The sequence below is a fragment of the Lacerta agilis genome, chromosome 17 (assembly GCF_009819535.1).
Source record: "Lacerta agilis isolate rLacAgi1 chromosome 17, rLacAgi1.pri, whole genome shotgun sequence".
Lineage (NCBI taxonomy): Eukaryota > Metazoa > Chordata > Lepidosauria > Squamata > Lacertidae > Lacerta > Lacerta agilis.
The window spans coordinates 32,392,815-32,412,998 of NC_046328.1; the positions used below are offsets into that span (position 1 = coordinate 32,392,815).

General features: G+C 48.6%; 1 protein-coding gene across 2 annotated transcripts in view; it reads left to right on the plus strand.

Annotated features, from left to right (window-relative positions):
- The first annotated feature begins 2,866 nt into the window (after positions 1–2,866).
- The window catches only part of NUP210L (nucleoporin 210 like), a 41,204-nt gene continuing 23,886 nt past the window's right edge, over positions 2,867–20,184 (plus strand). Inside the window, exons 1-18 of one of the 2 annotated variants that reach the window (XM_033174952.1) lie at positions 2,867–3,086; positions 3,998–4,134; positions 4,355–4,486; positions 5,250–5,343; positions 6,156–6,306; positions 6,883–7,015; positions 7,811–7,966; positions 9,497–9,565; positions 10,909–11,015; positions 11,811–11,951; positions 12,184–12,321; positions 13,572–13,727; positions 14,154–14,352; positions 15,035–15,180; positions 15,639–15,860; positions 16,586–16,759; positions 17,657–17,849; positions 18,789–18,877. In XM_033174952.1, coding sequence (XP_033030843.1) covers positions 2,914–3,086; positions 3,998–4,134; positions 4,355–4,486; positions 5,250–5,343; positions 6,156–6,306; positions 6,883–7,015; positions 7,811–7,966; positions 9,497–9,565; positions 10,909–11,015; positions 11,811–11,951; positions 12,184–12,321; positions 13,572–13,727; positions 14,154–14,352; positions 15,035–15,180; positions 15,639–15,860; positions 16,586–16,759; positions 17,657–17,849; positions 18,789–18,877 — 2,610 coding nt within the window. In that variant the 5' untranslated portion in view covers positions 2,867–2,913. Of the gene's footprint in view, positions 3,087–3,997; positions 4,135–4,354; positions 4,487–5,249; positions 5,344–6,155; positions 6,307–6,732; positions 7,016–7,810; positions 7,967–9,496; positions 9,566–10,908; positions 11,016–11,810; positions 11,952–12,144; positions 12,322–13,571; positions 13,728–14,153; positions 14,353–15,034; positions 15,181–15,638; positions 15,861–16,585; positions 16,760–17,656; positions 17,850–18,788; positions 18,878–20,184 lie in introns of those variants that run through there. The other variant, XM_033174951.1, reaches the window with a different exon arrangement.

Genomic DNA, 20,184 nt, shown 5'->3' on the forward strand with positions numbered 1-20,184 from the left:
GACTGGACCTAACGGCCAGGGGTCCCTTTACCTTACAGTTGTTCTGTTAATGGTTCTCTTGCCTTTGCTGCTTTTATCCATTTCAGCAGTCACACCATCAATCAATCAATCAGCTGAACTGAGTTCTACACAGTCACAAAAACAAATCACAAGCTAGTCATGAAAATGAAAAAAGCCGCCACACAAGCGCAAAAGGAAAAACAGGAAAAACAAAAGCTCCAAATATAAACTCCAAATATCACCTCCGTGTTGTGTGGGTGCTCAGGACTCAACAGCCGACAGAATGGAACCCTCAGAAAGGAAGAGGAAGTCTCCAATCAGCCCTAGCAAGCATGGCCAGTGATCAGGGATTATGGGAGTTGTAGTTCAGCAACATCTGGATGGCCAAAGGTTTCCTGCACCTGTGTGTGCAATTTGGGGAGGGTGCTGTGGCATAACGCAAAACAACTGCCACATGCGAGAGCAGAAAAAGAAGGAATCATGAAATTATTAAGAGCATTTGTGTCCCACTGTTTAGCTAAAAAGGCTCCCAGAGTGGCTCCCTCCATTAAGAGAGACTGTCCCTGTCTGCAGGCTTACAATTAAAAAATAACAACACACACACACACAAAATGCAAGGGGACAGGAAAGGAAGAGAGGGGGAAAATTATATTCTCACACCCAATTCTTAATCAATTTGTTCCTATAATGGCCAGTTAACCCAGTTCAAGGATAGGAGGTGCCTGATGGAACTGGGCTTTCAATTGCTCGATCGTGTGGGCAAACTGTCCACCTTGAAATATCAGCTGTCCTATCAATGGGAAATTTACATCAGGTACCACCACAGATGTTTCCAGGGAGATGCTCTTTGCTTGTTCTCCCGTTCAAAACTTACGGGAAGGTGGGCGTCCGATCCTGGCACACGCTTAAATGCAGACATATTTAACATGGTGTGTTCAGTTCAGGAGTGGAACAGAGTCTGTGTACACTGGGACTGAGAAGGAAGAGTAAACTTTTCCTTGCCCACTGGAATTTTGAGGGGATGTTCACCAAGACGTTTTGTGGATGGTACTGGCATGCCATGTTGGCAATCCTTGCATATAAAAATATGCCAGAGAAAAAGGGTATTACTAAAGACCTCATGCAAGGGCATTCCTGCAGTGCACTGTTCCAGTCTTGACAGCACTTCTAAAGGGTGTAGTGCAAATACTGTGCCACCTCTTTGCCAAGGCATTTAGACACTTAAGAGGGTAGGCATACATTATTTTTATTTGCAAAGTTATCTCATGCCGCCTCCAAAGAAAAGGACAGTATATGGCATTCTTCTCATACCATACACTAGAGGTTTTCAACCTTCAGTCTACAGCTCCCTTGACCACCTACATTCTTTCTGCAGCACACCAGTGGGGCTCAGGAGCCCAGTTTTGCCTGCAGAGCTGGCAACCTCTCACCCTTTTTTGAACACCCTCCCTTGTGGAGTCTTTCCCCAGCCTCCTCTCCGCTCCCCTTGGGAGTTCTCTGGACAGCCGCTGCCACCACCCCTGGTCTCTGAGCTGCCCCACACACACCCCAGAGAGGTGACTCCTCACACTGCCCCAGAGGGGCCTGGGAAGCACACACACCCCGTCAGCCCCAGAAGCACCATTCGGCTGCAGAGCTGCTGCAACCAACAGCTGTGCAAGCCTTTGAGAGGCAGACACACGAGAGGGCATCAGAGGAGGAAAGGGAGAGAGGCCAGTGTTGCAGTGGCACCCTGACCCTCATTCAAGGCACCCCAGGGTGCCACGGCACACTGGTTGAAAACCACTCCCATATACTCCTTTAATCCTCACAGCTACCTTGTGGAGGTCAGGCTAAGGGAGAAAGTGACTGGCAGAAGTCTGCAACCATCTTATCCCTCCAGCGACCATGCATGGTAAGTTAAGAATGGAGTGACAGGCCTAAACTCTATTCCACCCATTAAAAAAACAACTTTGCAGCAGCCCTGTCCTGTGAAAAACAGGCCAGGTGGCCAGCTTCAAGGTCAGCCTTTAGTCCCCATGTTGTTAGACCAGTGTTTTTCAACCACTGTTCCGCGGCACACTAGTGTGCCGCTAGATGTTGCCTGGTGTGCCGTGGGAAAATTACTTTATAGTCAATATAGGCACAGAGTTAATTTTTTAAACATTTTCTAATGGTGGTGTGCCTCGTGATTTTTTTCATGAAACAAGTGTGCCTTTGCCCAAAAAAGGTTGAAAAACACTGTGTTAGACTACAGCTCCCATCATCCCTGAGCACTGGGTCCTGCTAGCTAGGGATGATGGGAGTTATAGTCCAAAAACAGTTGGAGACCCAAGCTTGAGAAACACTGGGGTAGTGCAAGCCCTCCTGCCCTCCATCGATTAAACAGGCATGGCCAAACTTGGCCCTCCAGCTGTTTTGGGAGTACAACTCCCATCATCCATAGCTAGCAGGACCAGTGGTCAGGGATGATGGGAATTGTAGTCTCAAAACAGCTGAAGGGCCAAGTTTGGCCATGCCTAGATTAAGAGATGACCTCTCCCCACGCAATGCAGACCTCATGATGTCTTGCCTTAACAAAGGCTGCAGCCGTCAGGAGCACCTAAATTAGGAACAATGCAAAAATCCTAGCACAGGCTTCCAGTCGAACCCGTAGACTTTCGACCTCGGGCTGCGCGTGCGCGCAGGCAAGCCCTTTCCCTAGCGAAACCGCATGCGCAGACCGAATCCGGTGGAGAGGCGGGAAAGGGCAGAGACCAAGCGCGCGAAAAGGTGAGGGCGCGCATGCGCAAGGACAGAACGTCCGACGTGCTAACAAGGTTCCTAAGCGCCGACGCATGCGCAAAACTAAGGCTCGTGCGCGGCAGAAGGGAAACAAGCCCTAGATCCCGCCGCCATTTTGCGCCGCGGCGGCTTGGAGCTTTTCTTTCGACGATGGGGTTGGGCTGGGCCCCTCCAGGAAGGCCGGCCCTTTTCCTGTTTGGCTTGGCGCTTCTGGCGAGGCCGGCCGTCGCCTATAAGCTGAATACACCGAAGGTGCTCCTGCCCTTCAGCCGGGACAAGCGCGTCCCCTTCGTGCTGGGCGCTGAGGGCGGTTGCTACTCCTGGTGAGGGGCGGGGCCTTTGCGAGAGGGGCGGGTCTTAGGAGGAGAAAATGTGAGCGTAACAGTGACGTCGTGGTGGGCGGGGCCAAGGGTGGGAACAGGTTCCCCATTTTCATTCATGTCAGCATTTGTTGGCTGTTTGCAGTCTAATAGCCTGACCTACCTCGCAGAGTTGTTTTGAAGGTAAAATGCTCCTTGTTTGGGTAGGCAGGGGAGAAGGGAAACCATGCTAAGCCACTTCAAGATCCAGAAAAGTAGGAATGTACTTGCACTGTTTTGTTTATTTACATCCTCCTGCCTTTTTCTCCACAAGGAGTTCAATGAGGTTAATCCAAGGCTCCGTTATTGCTAATTGAAAACACTCCATTTTATCCTCCCAACAACCCTGCGAGGTAGATTAGGCCAAAAGAGGTATCGACACCTAGTCAGCTTCATGGCTGAGTGGGGTGATTTGAACCCAGGTCTCTTAGCTCCTAGTCCAACACACGTAACTACTGCACCACCACTGGCTCTCCTACCCATGCGCCACATGCTGTAGCAAGGGGCAGTGACATAAAAACATAGAACTGACAAGCAAATGATAAATAGCGAGACTGATATATTTGCCTTCCCGCAAAAGCACTCAAATCAATCTATCACTTAAAAAAATAAATGCTTACAAAAGGCACCATATGAAAAATGAGAGGAGGGAGAGGGAGCTGAGCAAATTTGGGTACTAGTTCTTACATATCTGGTCAAAGGACCGGGTATAACTGCTGCTGATGGAGACAAAGGGGAGGAGCCAAGTGGCAGGTGGTCCTTGCCACCAAGACGACGGAGGGTACCTTGCTGCCTCAGTTTCACATTTGCATCTCTCTGTTCCTCCTTGAGAGAGGGTCACAGGAGCGTGCAAGCCTTGTCTCATTGCTCTGCAGGTACTCCACACGCCATGACACAGTCACCATTGATCCAATGTATGAGAATGGGACGGCTTGCTCTCAGAAAGCTTTGTTGACCACCTGCTCTACACAGGCCACAAAGCTGGCCAGCGTTATTTTAGCAGAGGAGACAGGTAGGTGAGCTAAAGAAGGGGAATCTTGAAACAGATTTGTTTCTGTAGGGAAAGGGGATAGGGGTCTAGGGTGCCACGCAAACCTGGGGAATGAAGAACCCCAAACGCTGAGCGTGTGCAAAGTGTGCCTTCCCTTTATCACTGAATGAGCAATTGTGGGGCTCAGATACAGGATTACATGTGGTGGGTGGGAGACACCCACTTCTGTTCCTCCTCCCAGTGACAGGTCATCTGCTGCGTTGCGATGTCATTGTGGATCTGATAGACCATGTTGAGATCATCTCCCGAACTCGAGAGATCTATGTGGAAGACTCCCCACTCGAGCTGAGTGTGAGAGCTCTGGATGCTGAAGGTAATCTTACCGGGGGACAGCCTGTGACACTTAGAACACCTTCTATATATTTTGGAAATATATCTGTATGCTCTGCATTTGGACACCTCTTAAAATATTGTAACCAAATTTTGGACACCATTTTGAATCAAGATGGCAAACTGCACCTTTCAAAACTCCACTGATTTTTTTTTTAAAGAATTCACAAGCAATCCTGGGTATGAGGCAGCCAGTCACTTATAAGCCCAGTTCTGCATAGCACTCTGTCTACATTATTGTTATTCTCTTAATTACTTTTCTCTCGGGTTGATCCACCCTTTTGGCCTGCTAGTGGGGTTCTTCTTTCGCCCTTTTGACATGACAAGATAAGTCACAGTGCTCTGTTAACTTTTTATTTATGGTGTACGCCTAAATTTAGCAAGCAGGTGGCCTATTTTATCCACAACAACTTAATTTGCATTCTCTGTATTTCACCTTATGCTTCTGCTCATCTTCACGCTCACATAGTTTTGGAACAAGACCTGTTAGCATCTCCCTCTCTGTTGCCAGCAAGGATCTCAAGGTGAAGATAGCTTTGGAGCAAAAGCCAGATCAGGAGCATAGCATGGTCAGTGGGTTCAAGCCCTCACCCCTCATGCTATGGTCCTGATCCTCCCTCCCCATCCCCGTGTGACTTTAAAAAAAAAAAAAACCAGTCACACAAAGCTAAGCCACATGACAGACATCATCATATCGCATCTCCTTTGGCCCTGAGCCTGGGCTCGTTTTTGGATCCTGCCTGCAGGGAACACATTCAGCAGCTTGGAGGGGTTGGAATTTGAGTGGAGCATTGCCAAGGATGATGAGTTGGAAAACGTGGAGCTCTCGAGCAAAATTAGGTAAGACAAAACCCCAAATGGCCAAGTGTGGTTAATAAAATCCTAAACGACACGGGAGGCTGCGTGTGTGCTCCACTGGGTAGACTGCTGAAGTTGAGAGATTTCATTCCATTGCATCCTTCCTTTGAACTCATAAACGGCCTCGGTCCTGTATACCTGAAGGAGCGTCTCCACCCCCATCATTCAGCCCGGACACTGAGATCCAGCGCCGAGGGCCTTCTGTCGGTTCCCTCACTGCGAGAAGCAAAACTACAGGGAACCAGGCAGAGGGCCTTCTCGGTAGTGGCACCCGCCCTGTGGAACGCCCTCCCGTCAGAAGTCAAGGGAATAAACAACTACCTGACATTCAGAAAATACCTAAAGGCAGCCCTGTTTAGGGAAGTTTTTAATTTGTGACTCTGTATTGTATTTTGGTATTTGTTGGAGGCCGCCCAGAGTGGCTGGGGAGACCCGGCCAGATGGGCGGGGTATAAATAATAAATTATTATTATTATTATTATTATTATTATTATTACTTCCGTCTAAGGGAAGTTGGTCACTGTTCTTAAGTCCTCAGATGCATAAATGTAAGCGGGAGTCCCATATAGCTCATGCCCCTTCCCTATCTTCTGTAAGAGGGGCATCTAACCTGTTGCTAGATTCCACCACCCGCCCACTGCCCATGCTGGCTGGGGCTGATGGGCTTTGGGGGTCTTAACAGCGGCTGCAGGTTTTTCACCCACCCTATGAATTTCACCCTGCTTGTTTTTTTTACTCTTAATGCAGTGACAGACCTTTGTTCTCCCAGTAAAAGACCAGTTTGGTTTCTTTAGGATTTTAAAATACTCTGAGGCAGAATATTCTCCACCCAACTACGTGTTTGAGATGGAAAGAGAGGATAAACAAGGAGATAGGATTCTGGTGTCAGGGATCAAAACAGGCGCAGCTGTTGTAAAGGTCCGAATACAGGAGCCTGTCTACAAGGTGAGTATTCACTGTGCCCTCCCTGAGGGATCCCAGCAGTGCAAGGGCAAGGTCAGGGCCTACCAAAGCTGTAGAGGTAACATCCACACCATACATTCCGAGTCCTCTTTGCCACTTGTAACAGTCACGGCTTCCCCCAAAGAATCTGGCAAACTGTCGTTTGTTAAATAGAGTTATTAGGAGATCATTCGCTGAGCTACGGTTCCTTTGCAAACCAGTTCCCAGGGGAATTGCAGGGGGTTGGACTAGATGACTCTTGGGTTCCTTCCCAACTCATTCTATGATTCTAAGAGTGCTTTAAATGTATGGAGCGGAGGTGACAGGCGGCAGTTTTAAACGAGCAGAAAGTGGTCTGGTGGAGCCATCGTTGCTCCTGCACCCTGTGGAGATTAAACCAAAGCAACTACCTGGAATGCCAACCAGGAGGGGGCATATAATGTGATGGAATCGCTCATTCCTTTTTCAGTTTTGAAAGAGAAGAGTCTTAAAGTAAAACGACTGCAAAGCATAACATATATTTCTTTATGTTTACATTTCTCTCTGCGTGCCTCTGGTGGTGGTTTCTCAATCTGCCAGAAAGTTGCTGCTGCGCTGGTGCGCCTGCTGGTTTTGGAGAACATATTCTTAATCCCTTCCTATGATGTCTACCTGCTGGTCGGAGCCTACATTAAGTACAAAGTTGGCAAAATAGTTCAGGGAAAGATCACAGGTACATTCCTAATCTTCTGGGTGACACTATGCATAATTTAGTCTCCTGGCTGCGAAATCCTACACATGCTTACCAGTGTTAGAAACTCCCACTGTTCTAGGCGCATTTTGCAACAGGGAATGTCATTAGCACGAGCAGTTCCTGAGCTCTGAGTGCAGTACTGTGCCTAAGATTTCAGAATAAAACTGCTGAGTGGAAGGAAAGGAGGACCTTTTTCTGCCTCCCCCACTTCCAGCTACTCTCTGAAGACTGGAGAAGAGACCCTCTTAAGAATATTAGTGGGGTGAGCTGGGGAAGGACTAGACCATTTGAAAAATGAACATAATATTTTAGCTGCTGCTCATTCATTTTCAGACATTCCGTTGTTGCGCCCATAGCCTCGGTTTAAGGTGCCATTTAGCTCCATCTCAGTTTCTCACACTGATGCTTACTCAGAAGTGAGCCCCACAGTGTTTGGTGAAACTCATTCACTAGTAAGGGTGGGGGTTGGTTGAAGGATATGTACCAGTGGTGGCAGATCTGCCATCCTCCAGAATTTATTCGACTGCAACTCCTATCTCTAACTATTAGTTTTGGCCAATAGTGCCTTGCCCAGCTTCAGTGCTTTTATTGAGTTGGAAAATTGAATCATATTTACTATGAATAGCACTGATGCCGAAGGCAATACTTGACCACTGCTCTGACATCCTTGCTGGGGTGGAGTGGGAGAGGCAGGCTGTGTCAAGAACACACCTGAGCGCAGCAGCTATGGCTGGGAATAACTAACTGAGCATTGCCAACCCTTTATCCCCGCAGAGGTGCAATTGCCTCTTGAGCATTATGAGCTGGAGCTACAGGATGCAGTGAAGACACCTAACGCTTCTCGCTTCCCCGTGGCCAAACTGGATGCAAAGACGGCTACCATCACCGCCATTCAGCTGGGACAGGTTAACCTGGTCTTAGTCCATAAAAGTATCCTTAAAGAACTTAGACCAGGCTGCAACTAGCTGTTTCTTTCCTTTTAATTTCTTTATCATTTTCCAATTTTGCAACAATCATACAAATTATTTAACGAAACAAAAAAATGCACATCAAATTCACACACCCCATCTGTGGTTCCTTTCATTTTATCTTTGCTACTGCATATCCAAATTAATTCCTTAATTGTTTATTGTTTATTTCCTCTTTAAAAATTCCTTTATCTGCCTTTACTGCTCGTTTTATATAAACCCCACTAACATTCTAAGTTGCTTACAATAATTTTTCAAATGTCCAGCGAACTTTCCCCAGACTTCGTTAAAGGTTCTTTCTTCCTGGTTCCTTATTCTTCTGTAAGTTTACCCATCTCAGACTACTCCCATCAGCTTTATCTGCCAGTCCTCCTTGGCTGGAGCTGTTTCTTCTATCCATTTCTGTGCATTAATAATCTGGGCAGCCATTGTTGCATACACAAACATCCCACCCTCCCCCGATCTTTGGGTACTTCCTGACCTATTATTCCTAAGCAACTAGCTGTTTCGGTCTTCCCTGATGCATGACCCCTGAAATCCTGAGGCATGCCTGGATAGCTTCCAAGAGGCTAAGCACACCCACTTTTCATTGTTGCACAAGGGCTCTTGCATTAGCGGGGTGTGGGTGTGGGTGTGTTAAATGTGCAACAGAGGAATCCCAGCACAACATGGGAGCTATAGTTTGTTGAGTGTGCTAAGAGTTGTTAGGAGATTCCCCCCTCCCCTTATTCCCCCACAGAGCTATAATTCTCCAAGTTCCCTGTGAAAGAGGGATTGATTGTTAAACTACTTGGGGAATTGTAGCTCTGTGAGGGGAATAGGGGCCTCCTAACAACTCTCAGCTGCCCTGATAAATGACAACTCCCAGAATCTTTGGGGAAAGCTGCCATGACTGTCAAAAGTAGTAACATGGGGCTTTAAATGCACAGTGTGAATGTGACCAGAGTTGTCAGCAACCTGCTAATACATTCTCTTGCGCAACAATATTCTACTGGGGCAAAACATTTCATCAGCAGAACAAGTATACCGCCAGTGCCGGATTTACGTATAAGCTATACAAGCTATAGCTCAGGGTCCTACTCTCTTGGGAGCCCCCCAAAAAATTAAAGGGGAAAAAAACACCACTGGATGTACATTTCCAAAATGTAAGATAAGTTCAACAATTACTTTGATAAAATACATATTTTGTTATATGCAAATGGCTTCAGATACCTATTAGGTCCCTAAATTACCATATAGCATATATTCAACACAAAAAACAGTGACCATTTGTTGTTGACAAAGGACAGCTGGACATATAAAGGGCCCCATTACCTTCAGTAGCTTAGGGCCTCATCAAACCTAAATCCGGCCCTGTATACCGCTAAGTGGTTTCAGTGTAGCGCCATATCGGATCCAAACCCGTGTTTAATGTGGAGCGTCCTTTGCCCCTTTCATCCTTCTCCTCCTCTCAATTTACGACGAGGCCGAATTCCTTACCAAAGAGATTAAGACATCCACATGCGAGCCTCCTCTGGACTTCCCAACTGCAGCATATACGTTGTGGAGCCTGGATATTTAGGTAAACGGTCCCTCTCGCATCTCCGTGCAGATTTCTGACTATATGCACTTGGGCTTTTTCCTAAGGAAGAGGGTGGTGTGTGTGGGTGACAGTGGCAATGTGCATCTGTCCTCACCTCCAAAGCTGGAGATGGAAGAGGTGGGGCACACAGCTTGGGCTGTGCGCACACCGTTCCTTTAAAACACATTAATTCCCCTAGAGAGTCCTGGGAGCTGTGGTTTAACAGAGCTACAATTCCCAGCACCCTGAACGAACCACAATTCCCAGGATGTGCTTTAAAGGCATGGTTGCTGTGCAGCCTTTGCAGCAGACATGTTGGGGAATTTATCTCCTGTCCCTTTTCTGGTCACTATGGAGCTGGATTTTTTCACTCTGGGGAGGGAGGGAACTTAGAAGAGGTCCTGCCTCAGTGGCGGTGAAGGCTGGTGCCCGTTGCCACTGGTAGGACTCGAGGCAGAGACCTATAATAGGTGGAGACAGAGCAAATGATAGGTGAAGCCAACTAGCTTCTAGTTTTGTCCCCGTCATCCTCTTCCCTGCTGAAAAGGGAAGGGCAAAGCTGAGGCTAAGGTGGAGGAGGAAGCCAACAACCCCTTGGGCTAGTCGTAAGAAAGACAACTGAGTTGTCTAAGGTTGAGGTTCTCATGAAGAGAAGGCCAACAAGGGAGCCAAGTACGGGCAACGTCCAGTGAACACGATGCCGGGTGCCCCAGCTGCTAAAGGTGAAACTTAGCACCATGCAGTTTGTTTCCTTTGCCTCATCCAGGCCCGTCTCAGAGGGATCTGCCGCCCTGGCGCAGCGATCCCTCGGCGCCCCCAGCCTGCTGCCTCTCCGCCCGCCTCCCTCCCGCGCTGGCCGCCCCTCGGGAGGGGGGGTGGGCGAGCGGGGGATGAGAGGCGTGGCGTTGGAGCGGGCGCCCGCACTCCGGCGGGCGGAGGATGAGGGGCGGGCGGACGGGCGCTCGCGCACCGGCGGGAGGGCGGGCTGCAAACCGGCGGGCGGGCGGGCTGCAAGCCGGTCGCCCTCGCCTCCCAGAGCCCCAGCTGGAGTGCTGGAAGGTCGCGCAAAGCCCCGCGCCGCTTCAGCGCTCCAGCTGGGGCTCCGGGAGGCGAGGGCGGGCGGCTTACAGCCCGCCCGCCGGCGCGCGAGTGCCTGCCTGCCCATGGGGGCGGGGGCAGGTTGGGGAGGGGGAGCCCGGTATGCCGGCGGGCTCACGGGGGCGCCCCTGGGGTGCCCTGCGCCCTGGCGCGCCGCGCCACCGGCCTCTATGGATGAGACGGCTCTGGCCTCATCTTACAGAAATGCTTTTCGTTTGGCTTCCCTTGTGCAACTGATTTTGCAGGTCTCACTGTCCAGCCCGGCAACAGGTGGATCCTAGAAGTGAAGCGAGAGTATACCATCACAGTCGAAGTGTACGACAAATCGAGCACCAAGATCTACCCATCCGATGTGAGTAGGTGTCAGCTTGGGCAAGAAGCTCAAAGATCTCTCCCAAATGCCAGCATTAACTTGCAGTGAGATCCTGTGCATGTTATGTCTGAAATCACACACACACGCACACACCGAATTCCAGAGTAAATGTTAATAGGATTGCAGCCTTATAGTGTCATCCAGTATAGACATATTTGGGGTAAGCCCCATGAAATTCAGTGGGACTTAATTCTGAGGAATACGCATAGGATTGATCTGTCACAAAGAACTGAGGGGGTTTTGTGGCACATAGTGAAACTATGGAACTCACTCCCACTGGAGGCAGTGATGTCCACCGACCTAGATGACTTTAAAAGAGGATTAGAGAAATTCATGGAGGACAAGGCTGTCAACGGGCACTTGGCATGATGGCTGTGCTGTGCCTCTGCAGTCGGGGGGGGGGGGATTAATGCTTCCTAATCCCAGTTGCTAGAAACTGCAGGAGGGGAGAGAATGCTTTTGTGGCCAATCCTGCTTGTGGGAGTTCACATTGAAGCATCTGGTTGGCCACTGTGAGAACAGGATGTTGGATTAGATGGGCCACTGGCCTGTCTGTGTTGGGTCTACAAAACACAATAAGAGTCTTTAAAAATTGGATGCCAGCACTGAAGAATTTGAAAACACCTTTCCAGCCTTGTAGGCTTCCTTGGAGTCAACTCCGAGGACACAATGATTCTATCGATCTGTGACCTTTTCGCTGTGCTTCTGATAAAGTGTTTGATGTCACACTGTCCCTTCTTCTGACAACATTTCCCCCCACCCCGTGATTTCCAGAATCTTCGAATAACTCACCAGTTTCCCCAAGAATACTTTCAAGAGTTTATATCTTCGGTGAACGGCTCCTACCACGTAGTTCGGGTTTTGAAGGATGGCGTCACCGTCATTGAAGCCGCACTGGTGTCTGTTCTCCTCCAGGTAAAAGAAAAGCTCCTTCGTCGCAATAGCACATGGATATTCTTTGGCCTGGATTTATGGGTATGCAATAATATAATAATAGTAGGTCTTAACATTGGATGTGGGAGGATGGGAATTTGAGATATTTTGCTAGCCATGCAGGCTTCAGTATTTACTCCTTGTTATGTACGTGTTTTTTTGTTATTCTTTTAAGACTGAAAATTCAGGTCAATCATTCCTCCCTTTCCTTCAGAGTGGCTCAGAAGATTTATTAAAGCCGCCCATCAGTCACAAGCAGGAAGTGAAGGTTTACCTTCCCATCACGCTGACGCCCTCCTTCTTGGCATTCCCACACCACCCACTGGACGTCTTGTACCGGTACAGAGTTCAGGTGAAGTTGACCAAGACCTGGGGAGATAAATCCCCTAGAATGCCCTTCTCAGTGCGGTACAAATGTTTGCAGCCATCTGCCATAGGAAAGATGGCACCCATTCCCCCCACCATTTTGACCTACTTACGCCTTCAGAGCTTCCAGCGACAAAACCCTAAAGCAGTGGGTTGTGTATCACAACAGAGCTTCCCTTCGCTCTCCTCCCAAGCATCTAACACAACACAGAAGGGTTGTTAAGAGCCAAATGAAACATGATCATTTTGACAATGTCTGGTTCCCTTATATCAGCTGCGTAAACAGGAGTGAAGTCACTGTCAGATTTCTAGCCACTCACGCTTACTTATGGAGAGGCTGTGTCATGGATAGTTTGAAGCCTTGTTGATGCACTTAACGATTTGGTTATCTGACAGTGTCGCTGCTCAGTTTTCCTTCTTATGCAGGTATGTGGCTGAGTACACTACAGGATTTTTAAAAGAACATAAGGAGAGCCCTCTATCAAAATTATATCTTAACCTTTATTTCGCACAAAGGAGAGTGAACCTTCCCAGCTCGCACCTGGGAGCTTCCCCCTCTTCCCCCAGTTTCCTCCCCCCTGGGAGATCCCACCCAGGGAGTTTTCCTTTCAATTCTTTTCCTGATCCATAGCATGGAATTTGCCTGTTTCAAGGCAGCTGCACACTGGGTCGACGTCTTCATTGAGCTATCCATCACAACCCCAAAATCTCGTTCCTGGTCGCTCACTTCCAGTTCAGACCCCATGAGCGTATATGTGAAATTAACGTATTTTTGCCCCAACATGCATCACTTTACACTTGTTTACTTACATTGAATACATTTAATAGAGAATCTCTACTAATACCAAGTGGAATAAAAGTGTTAGCCTCTCTGTCTACAAGAGGAGGCTGGTGAAAAAGACACCCTGACATCCCGCTGAGGAAGACCTACTGCAGAAAACATAGATGACCACCTGAGCTCCCTAGCAGAAGGGACCTGAGGTTGGGCCTCCTCACTAGTTCAGGCCACTGCTACATTGAGTTTTCTATTCCTGCAGTCCCCTTCCATTGGCCACGTGAGTCCACGCTTGTATTTTCACCAATGGAGGCCACCGTTTCTGATCCAGTGACACATGTTCTCTCCAACACCCAGGTGGATAACATCATCATCTTACTCTGTTCTGGGGGTGCAGGCTCACTGTGCATTTTGTATTCCGCCCCCCCCCCTCTTGCTTCCGCTCTCCCAACTATTCACAGGTGGAGGGAGGCAGCGGCAACTTCACGTGGACCTCTTCCAATCAGACAGTGGCCACGGTCACGGTGAAAGGGGTGGTCACAGCGGGGCTGGTTGAGGGCCAAACCGCCGTGCAGGCCAGAGATGTGCAGAACCCTTTCCACTTTGGGGAAATACAGGCAAGTCTTTCTGCAGCATTGGCGCAAGTTGAGTTGCTTGCTGGGTCAAAACCGCACCCTACAGGCTTAAAACTCAGTCCGAAGGGAGGCCTTGGGGTGTTGTGAATCCCTGGAGAGCTGATTCTTCCCTCCTAGGTGCTCTTTGAGAGCCAGTGTGGTGTAGTGGTTAAGAGTGGTGGACTTGTAATCTGGTGAACCGGGTTCGCGTCTCCGCTCCTCCACATGCAGCTGCTGGGTGACCTTGGGCTAGTCACACTTCTTTGAAGTCTCTCAGCCCCACTCACCTCACAGGGTGTTTGTTGTGGGGGAGGAAGGGAAAGGAGAATGTTAGCCGCTTTGAGACTCCTTCAGGTACTGATAAAGCGGGATATCAAATCCAAACTCCTCCTCTTGGACTCTTCTCCCCCCCCCCTTGCCCCCACTCAGGTGTATGTGCTAAAGCTCTCAAAGATGGAGTTATTGCCATTCCATGCAGACACTGAGATTGGACAGACCTTGGAAGTCCCACTCAGGATGTACCACGTTGAGAAAGAGACGGGGGAGACCATCGCTTTCACGGACTGCTCACTCTTACCCTTGGACGTCGGCATGGATAAGCAAGGAGTGTTCGCCCTGGATGAAGCGGGTAAGAGGGCAGCTCTCTTCACTTGCCCCCTAACATAAATGGGCAGCCAGTCCTCTCCTGGCTCCTGTTTTAGGCCTCATCTTCGCTAGGCGTTTAAAGCAGTAATGTGCCCCCAAAGAATCCTGGGAGCTTCCCCCAAAGAATCCTGGGAGCCAGTGCCATCGTGTGGGTGGGGCCACAGGGGCAGGTGCCCTGGGCGCAAAATTCTTAAGGGCGCAAAATTTCAAAAGAAAAAGAAAGTAGTAATAATAAATGGAAGGTAGCACACCCTCCCCCTCACACATAACAACAAACTTTATTTGCGTAGCCTATAGGCCACTGCATCAAAAAGACACATATTACAGATACTGGTAAAAAGCCCTATATAAACCAATAAAATGAGCTGAATCAGAATTCAGCACACCCCTCACACATAGCCCAATGTTTGCGTTGGCGGACTGAGGAGCAGATTCGGGAGATGGCTGTTTGCTAGGGTGGCCTCTGCACAGGCTTTAGAAGGACACCTGCTCTCGACCAATGCCCCATTGTGCTCTCCACTGTACTGCACAATCACGGGGCGCTGTGACTGCCATCTGGGTGGGTTGCCGAGCTATTGCCCCTTCATTCCAGTTCTAGAGTTGGTTGACAGATCAACCGCTCTTCCTGTGCTTGTAGAAAGAACAGTTGTGCTCCTGTTTGATAGGTAAGCAGAAAGCTGGCCCACAGTTCTGCTCCACCATCCATCTGGCAGCCAAGTCTCTCGGCCATACACTGGTGACAGCCAGTGCCACCATCTACGAGGAGTATTTTGACACAAGTGCCACCTTTGCTGCTTATGAACCGCTCAAGGTGAGGAGGTGCCAACTCTATGGTAGTAGTGGGCGGAGGGTGGTGCTACGGTTCATTTCTGTTCTCTTGAATTCCTTTTGCGTTGAGGGAAGGGCCACAGCTCAGGGATAGAGCATTTGCTTTGCTTGCAGAAGGTCCTAGGTTACGATCCCCAGCAGCAGCATCTCCAAGCCGGGCAGGGCTTCTCTCCCCTGCCTGAAACCCTGCAGAGCCACTGCCAGTCAGTGTGTAGACAATACTGAGCTAAATGGTCTAGTTCAGTATAAAACATTTTGATGTTCTTTGTCTGCAACGCAATCTATTTTACTGGCTTCCCGGCAACTAGGAATGTGAATGGTGGTTAGAAAGCACAGACCTCCCTATTGGAAGAACTGCAGGTGGGGAACCTGGAGGGGGGTGTTCCTTGGGTCAATTCTTTGCAGGTCAGGGCAGTGTTAACTCCTTTATATAATGACTAGGCTGTGGACCCTGTGGAGGTGGCTTTGGTGACCTGGCATTCCGTGAAGGAAATGGTGTTCGAGGGAGGGCCCAGTCCATGGGTGTTGGAGCCATCCCGCTTCTTCTTGGAGCTCAGAGTGGAGCATAAGGACAAAGTCCACATGGTGGAGGTTCGTTTGCCGGCCAAGAGGAAGCAAAACCAGTACATTTATCGGACCACATGCCTGGAGCTGGGGGAACAGGTAGGAGGAAGGTGTGTGCGTACTCCCCCCCCCCCAAGACGTTAACATCAGTACGTTTCCGAGCACAATTCAAAGTGTTGGTGCTGACCTTTAAAGCCCTAAACGGCCTCGGTCCAGTATACCTGAAGGAGCATCTCCAGCCCCATCGTTCAGCCCGGACACTGAGATCCATCTCCGAGGGCCTTCTAGCAATTCCCTCACTGTGAGAAGCCAAGCTACAGGGAACCAGGCAGAGGGCCTTCTCGGTAGTGGCACCTGCCCTGTGGAACACCCTCCCACCAGATGTCAAAGAGAAAAACAACTACCAGAATTTTAGGAGACATCTGAAAGCAGCCCTGTTTTGGGAAGCTTTTTAATGTTTAATAGATTATTGTATTTTAACATTCTGTTGGAAGCCACCCAGATGGGTGGGGTATAAATAAATTATTATTATTATTATTATTATTATTATTATTATTATTATTATTATGCCTAAGAAATGTAGTGGCCGATAAGGAAAGGCACAGCTGTGCTTGGCTTATTCTCCCTTCGAGCTGAGTGCACCGTCCACAGTGATGCCCCTTTTCCAGATTCAGTAGTTAGGAGATTTCAGCATTTGGCTTTTTTAGTCTAACGCTTTAAACTGACCCCGTCCAAAGGCTCTGGTTACATCTAAACTTTATGCTTGTCTACATTTGCAAAGTCAGCTGGCTGACAACCAATCTTCCTTTGCTGCTTCCCCAAAGGTGTTTACGTTCCAGGTGGGCAATCATCCGGGCGTGCTAAACCCCAGTCCTGCTGTGGAGATGGTGCAGGTGAGGTTCATTTGTGCCCACCCTGCCAGCATGGCCGTGACACCTGTGTATAAGCTGGCAGCTGGCACTCCGCCTTGCCCTTTGCCTCAGCACCACAAGCAGCTGGTAAGTGTTCCAGAAAATGCTAAATGCTAATGCGCTCCGTTTGTATGGGAATCTTGGGGAGTTGTTGGACAGTCTTTTTTTTGGTTTTTAGCCAGAAATTGGGGTCAGAAAGTTTGTATAACTGCAAGGAAAGTCCTTGTAGGGGGAGAGAGAGAGAGAGAGAATTTAAGCAGTGCTTTTTCTGGGAGTACTCAAGGGTACGAAGTACCAGCACCACTTTTCCTAGAAGAAAAACACTGGATTTTAATATATATCTTTTAAATACAGTTGTACATTGGATCTTGAACACCTTGCGACTCAAATGTTTTGGCTTCTGAATGCCACAAACCTAGAAGTGAGTGTTCCGGTTTGCGAATGTTTTTTGGAACCCGGACGTCTAACATGGCTTCCGTGGCTTCTGATTGGGTGCAGGAAGCTTCTGCAGCCAATCGGAAGCCACCCATTGGTTTCTGAACATTTCCGGAAGTTAAACAGACTTCCGGAACGGTTTCCATTCGAGAACCAAGGTACGACTGGATATTATTGGGAGCCGCTCAGAGCAGCTGGGGCAACCTAGTCAGATGGGTGACATAGAAATATTTGTTGTTGTTGTTGTTGTTGTTGTTGTTGTTGTTGTTGTTGTTTGTTGCCAGCCATTGTTATCAGGGTTTTATCTTTCTTTAGTAGACCAAAGCTTTTAAAACAGAATCCGTCTAACAGACTGATCAGTTAAACAGGGTATGTAATCTTCCAAGGTGTCATCATAGTTACCGGTACCTTTCAAGTTCTGCTGCCCTTCCTTTGCAGAGCTTCTTTGCTTTGGCACCGTAGATCACAAAGATGTGGTCCTTTCCCAGGGTGCATTTCACATGCTGTTAAATGCAGGCTGCCTCCGGTGTCTTTTGGGATGCCTTGCAGGTCCCCGTGTCCAGTTTGAGGAACACCGTTTTGGAGCTAGCTCTGTTCGACCAGCACCGGCGGAAGTTTGATAACTTCACCTCCCTAATCCTGGAATGGATATCGGCCAATCAAAGCCTCGCTCACTTCACTCTACCGAGGTCCATGCAGATGGTACCGAAGGATGATGGGACTGGACAGACCAGGCTCCATGGTACGGCTCAGCGTTGCGCTTCAGCAGAGAAACCAGTGGCTACTAATCAGGATGCCTATGTTCTTCCTCCACTCCCAGAGGCAGTAATATGCCTCCGAAATAATACCTGTTGCTGGGAATTGCACATGGGGAGGGTGGTGTGTTTGAAGTCCTGCTTGCGGGTTTCTCATTGGGGCATCTGGTTAGCCACTGTGAGAACAGGATGCAATAGACCAGATGAGCCATTGGCCTGAGCCAGCAGGGCTTTTTTTACATCTTTAAATGGGTTATTAATTATTTTGTTTATTGCACTTAACACCCCAGCCTTTTCCTCCAAGGAGCTCAAGGTGGCTTTGCCTGGTTCTCCCCATTGCTTTTCTTCTAGAAAAAAAGGTGCCGGTGCTCACCGTGAAGTAGTAGCTACTCCCCCAAAACAACAACCCTGTAGGGTAGGTTTGGCTGAGGGGCAGTGAGCTCCATGGCCAAGTGGGGATTTGAACCCTGGACTTTCATGTCCTAAGCCAGCACTCTAACCTCTACAATACACAGCAGTACTATCTCAGCTGCAGAAGCATCTGTCCTGCTGCAGCTTACTGGGGTGAAGTGGGGAGGTTGGCATGGTGCAAACACATAGGCAGGTGTGCTGGATTGGCTCCATGGGTGTGTTTGCACCACGCTAGCCTCCCTGCCACCTCACTCCTCTCCCTCACAGTAAGCAACAGCGTCCCACCTGCCAGGACGTTAGTGTTGTGGCTCCGCCCCACCTGGCTCGTCCCCTTTTGCTCATCCCTGTAATTTTTTTTAAAAAAATAAAACTTACTGTATCTCACATGCAAGAATGCAGTCTCCCTCATACCTCCCTCCCTATGTAAGAATGGCAATTTTAAAATGCACATGTTTCAATTTCTGCTTCCTTTTCTCTGCCTACCAATGCCGTGTCTGCATCTGTTTTGGTCCCAGGACACCAGCTCCTTGAGGTGCTGCAGATCAAAGGGACAGTGTTGATCTCCGTCAACTTTGTGAAATATTCCGAGAGAGGGAGCCCAAGAGTGAGTGGAGGGGAAGATTGCTCCATGGAGAGGGTGTTGTTGTGCTGAGGTCCTTCCTTAGGGGCTTTTAAACAGAGTTTGGGTGATCATCTGTCCTGGATGCTTTAGCAGAGATTCCTGCACTGCAGGGGGGTTGAACTAGGTGACCCTCAGGGTCCCTTCCAACTCTACAATTCTATAATCATGGTAGACGTACGTAAGAACTGCACTGGCTGCCTGTTTCGGGGTGTTACTGTTACAGTGGAACCTCGGTTTTTGAACGTAATCCTTTCCGGAAGACCGTTCGACTTCTGAAACGTTTGAAAACTGAAAGTGGAAACCTCAGTACAATAGGGAAACTGAAAATGAAAGCCACCTAGCACGTTCGGCTTCCAAAAATCATTTGAAAACCAGAGCGGGTTTTCGCCGGTCAGGAGCCGAAACATAAGACAGTGGAGGTGTTCGACAACTGAGGCTCCACTGTAGTATATAAAGCCCTTAACAATTTACCTGTGGAATCACCTTTCCCCATATATGCCCACTTAACTGCTCTAATTTGCAAACAGGTACTGTTACAGGTGCCATTTATTATTATTATTATTATTATTATTATTATTATTATTATTCCCTGCCCTTTTCCCCCTGATAGGAACTCAAGGCAGCTTATAGAAAAAAATTGCAGGTGGCCTGGTCTGGTCTTGAAAACAGCAAAAAAACCATGGAAGCAGGGGATCGGGGGCCGTATAGTGCCAACGCCCCAGTCAAGACCAGAAAAGAAACAATTGCCCTCTCCCACATCTCACAATATGATTGTCTCATCAGAACTGTCCCCCTCCCCCCAAAAAAACCCAGTTTCCCTGAGAAAGGAGAGAACACCTTACTGCCTAAGCTTCTCAAGTCATTTTGCAATGGAAAAGGGAGAAAACTAAAGATGCAGCTGGGCTCTCTATCATGTCAGCTTTGGCGCCATGAGAAGGGTTACTTAGCATGCCAGATTAGCTGCCCCATCCGAGTCCCCTTGGGTTGCAAGTATTTGTAGGGGAGGTAGGCACCAGAACTCTTCCAGTATCACATGCAGTTAGTTACCTGCTGCTAGATTTCATAAATACTTGTAATATCTGTCCCACATTTGTAAGAAATTGATATTTTAGTATAGCACCCAAACTTTGGAACTCCCTGCCTCTTGACATCAAGCAGGCACCTTCACTGTGCTCTACCCCAGTGGCTGCTCAAAACACTTTCGTTTAGGCAAGCCTACTCAGAACGTCGACATGTGTTTTAATGTGGTTTTAAGCTTATCGTTGATTTATATTGTTATTGAAGGTTTT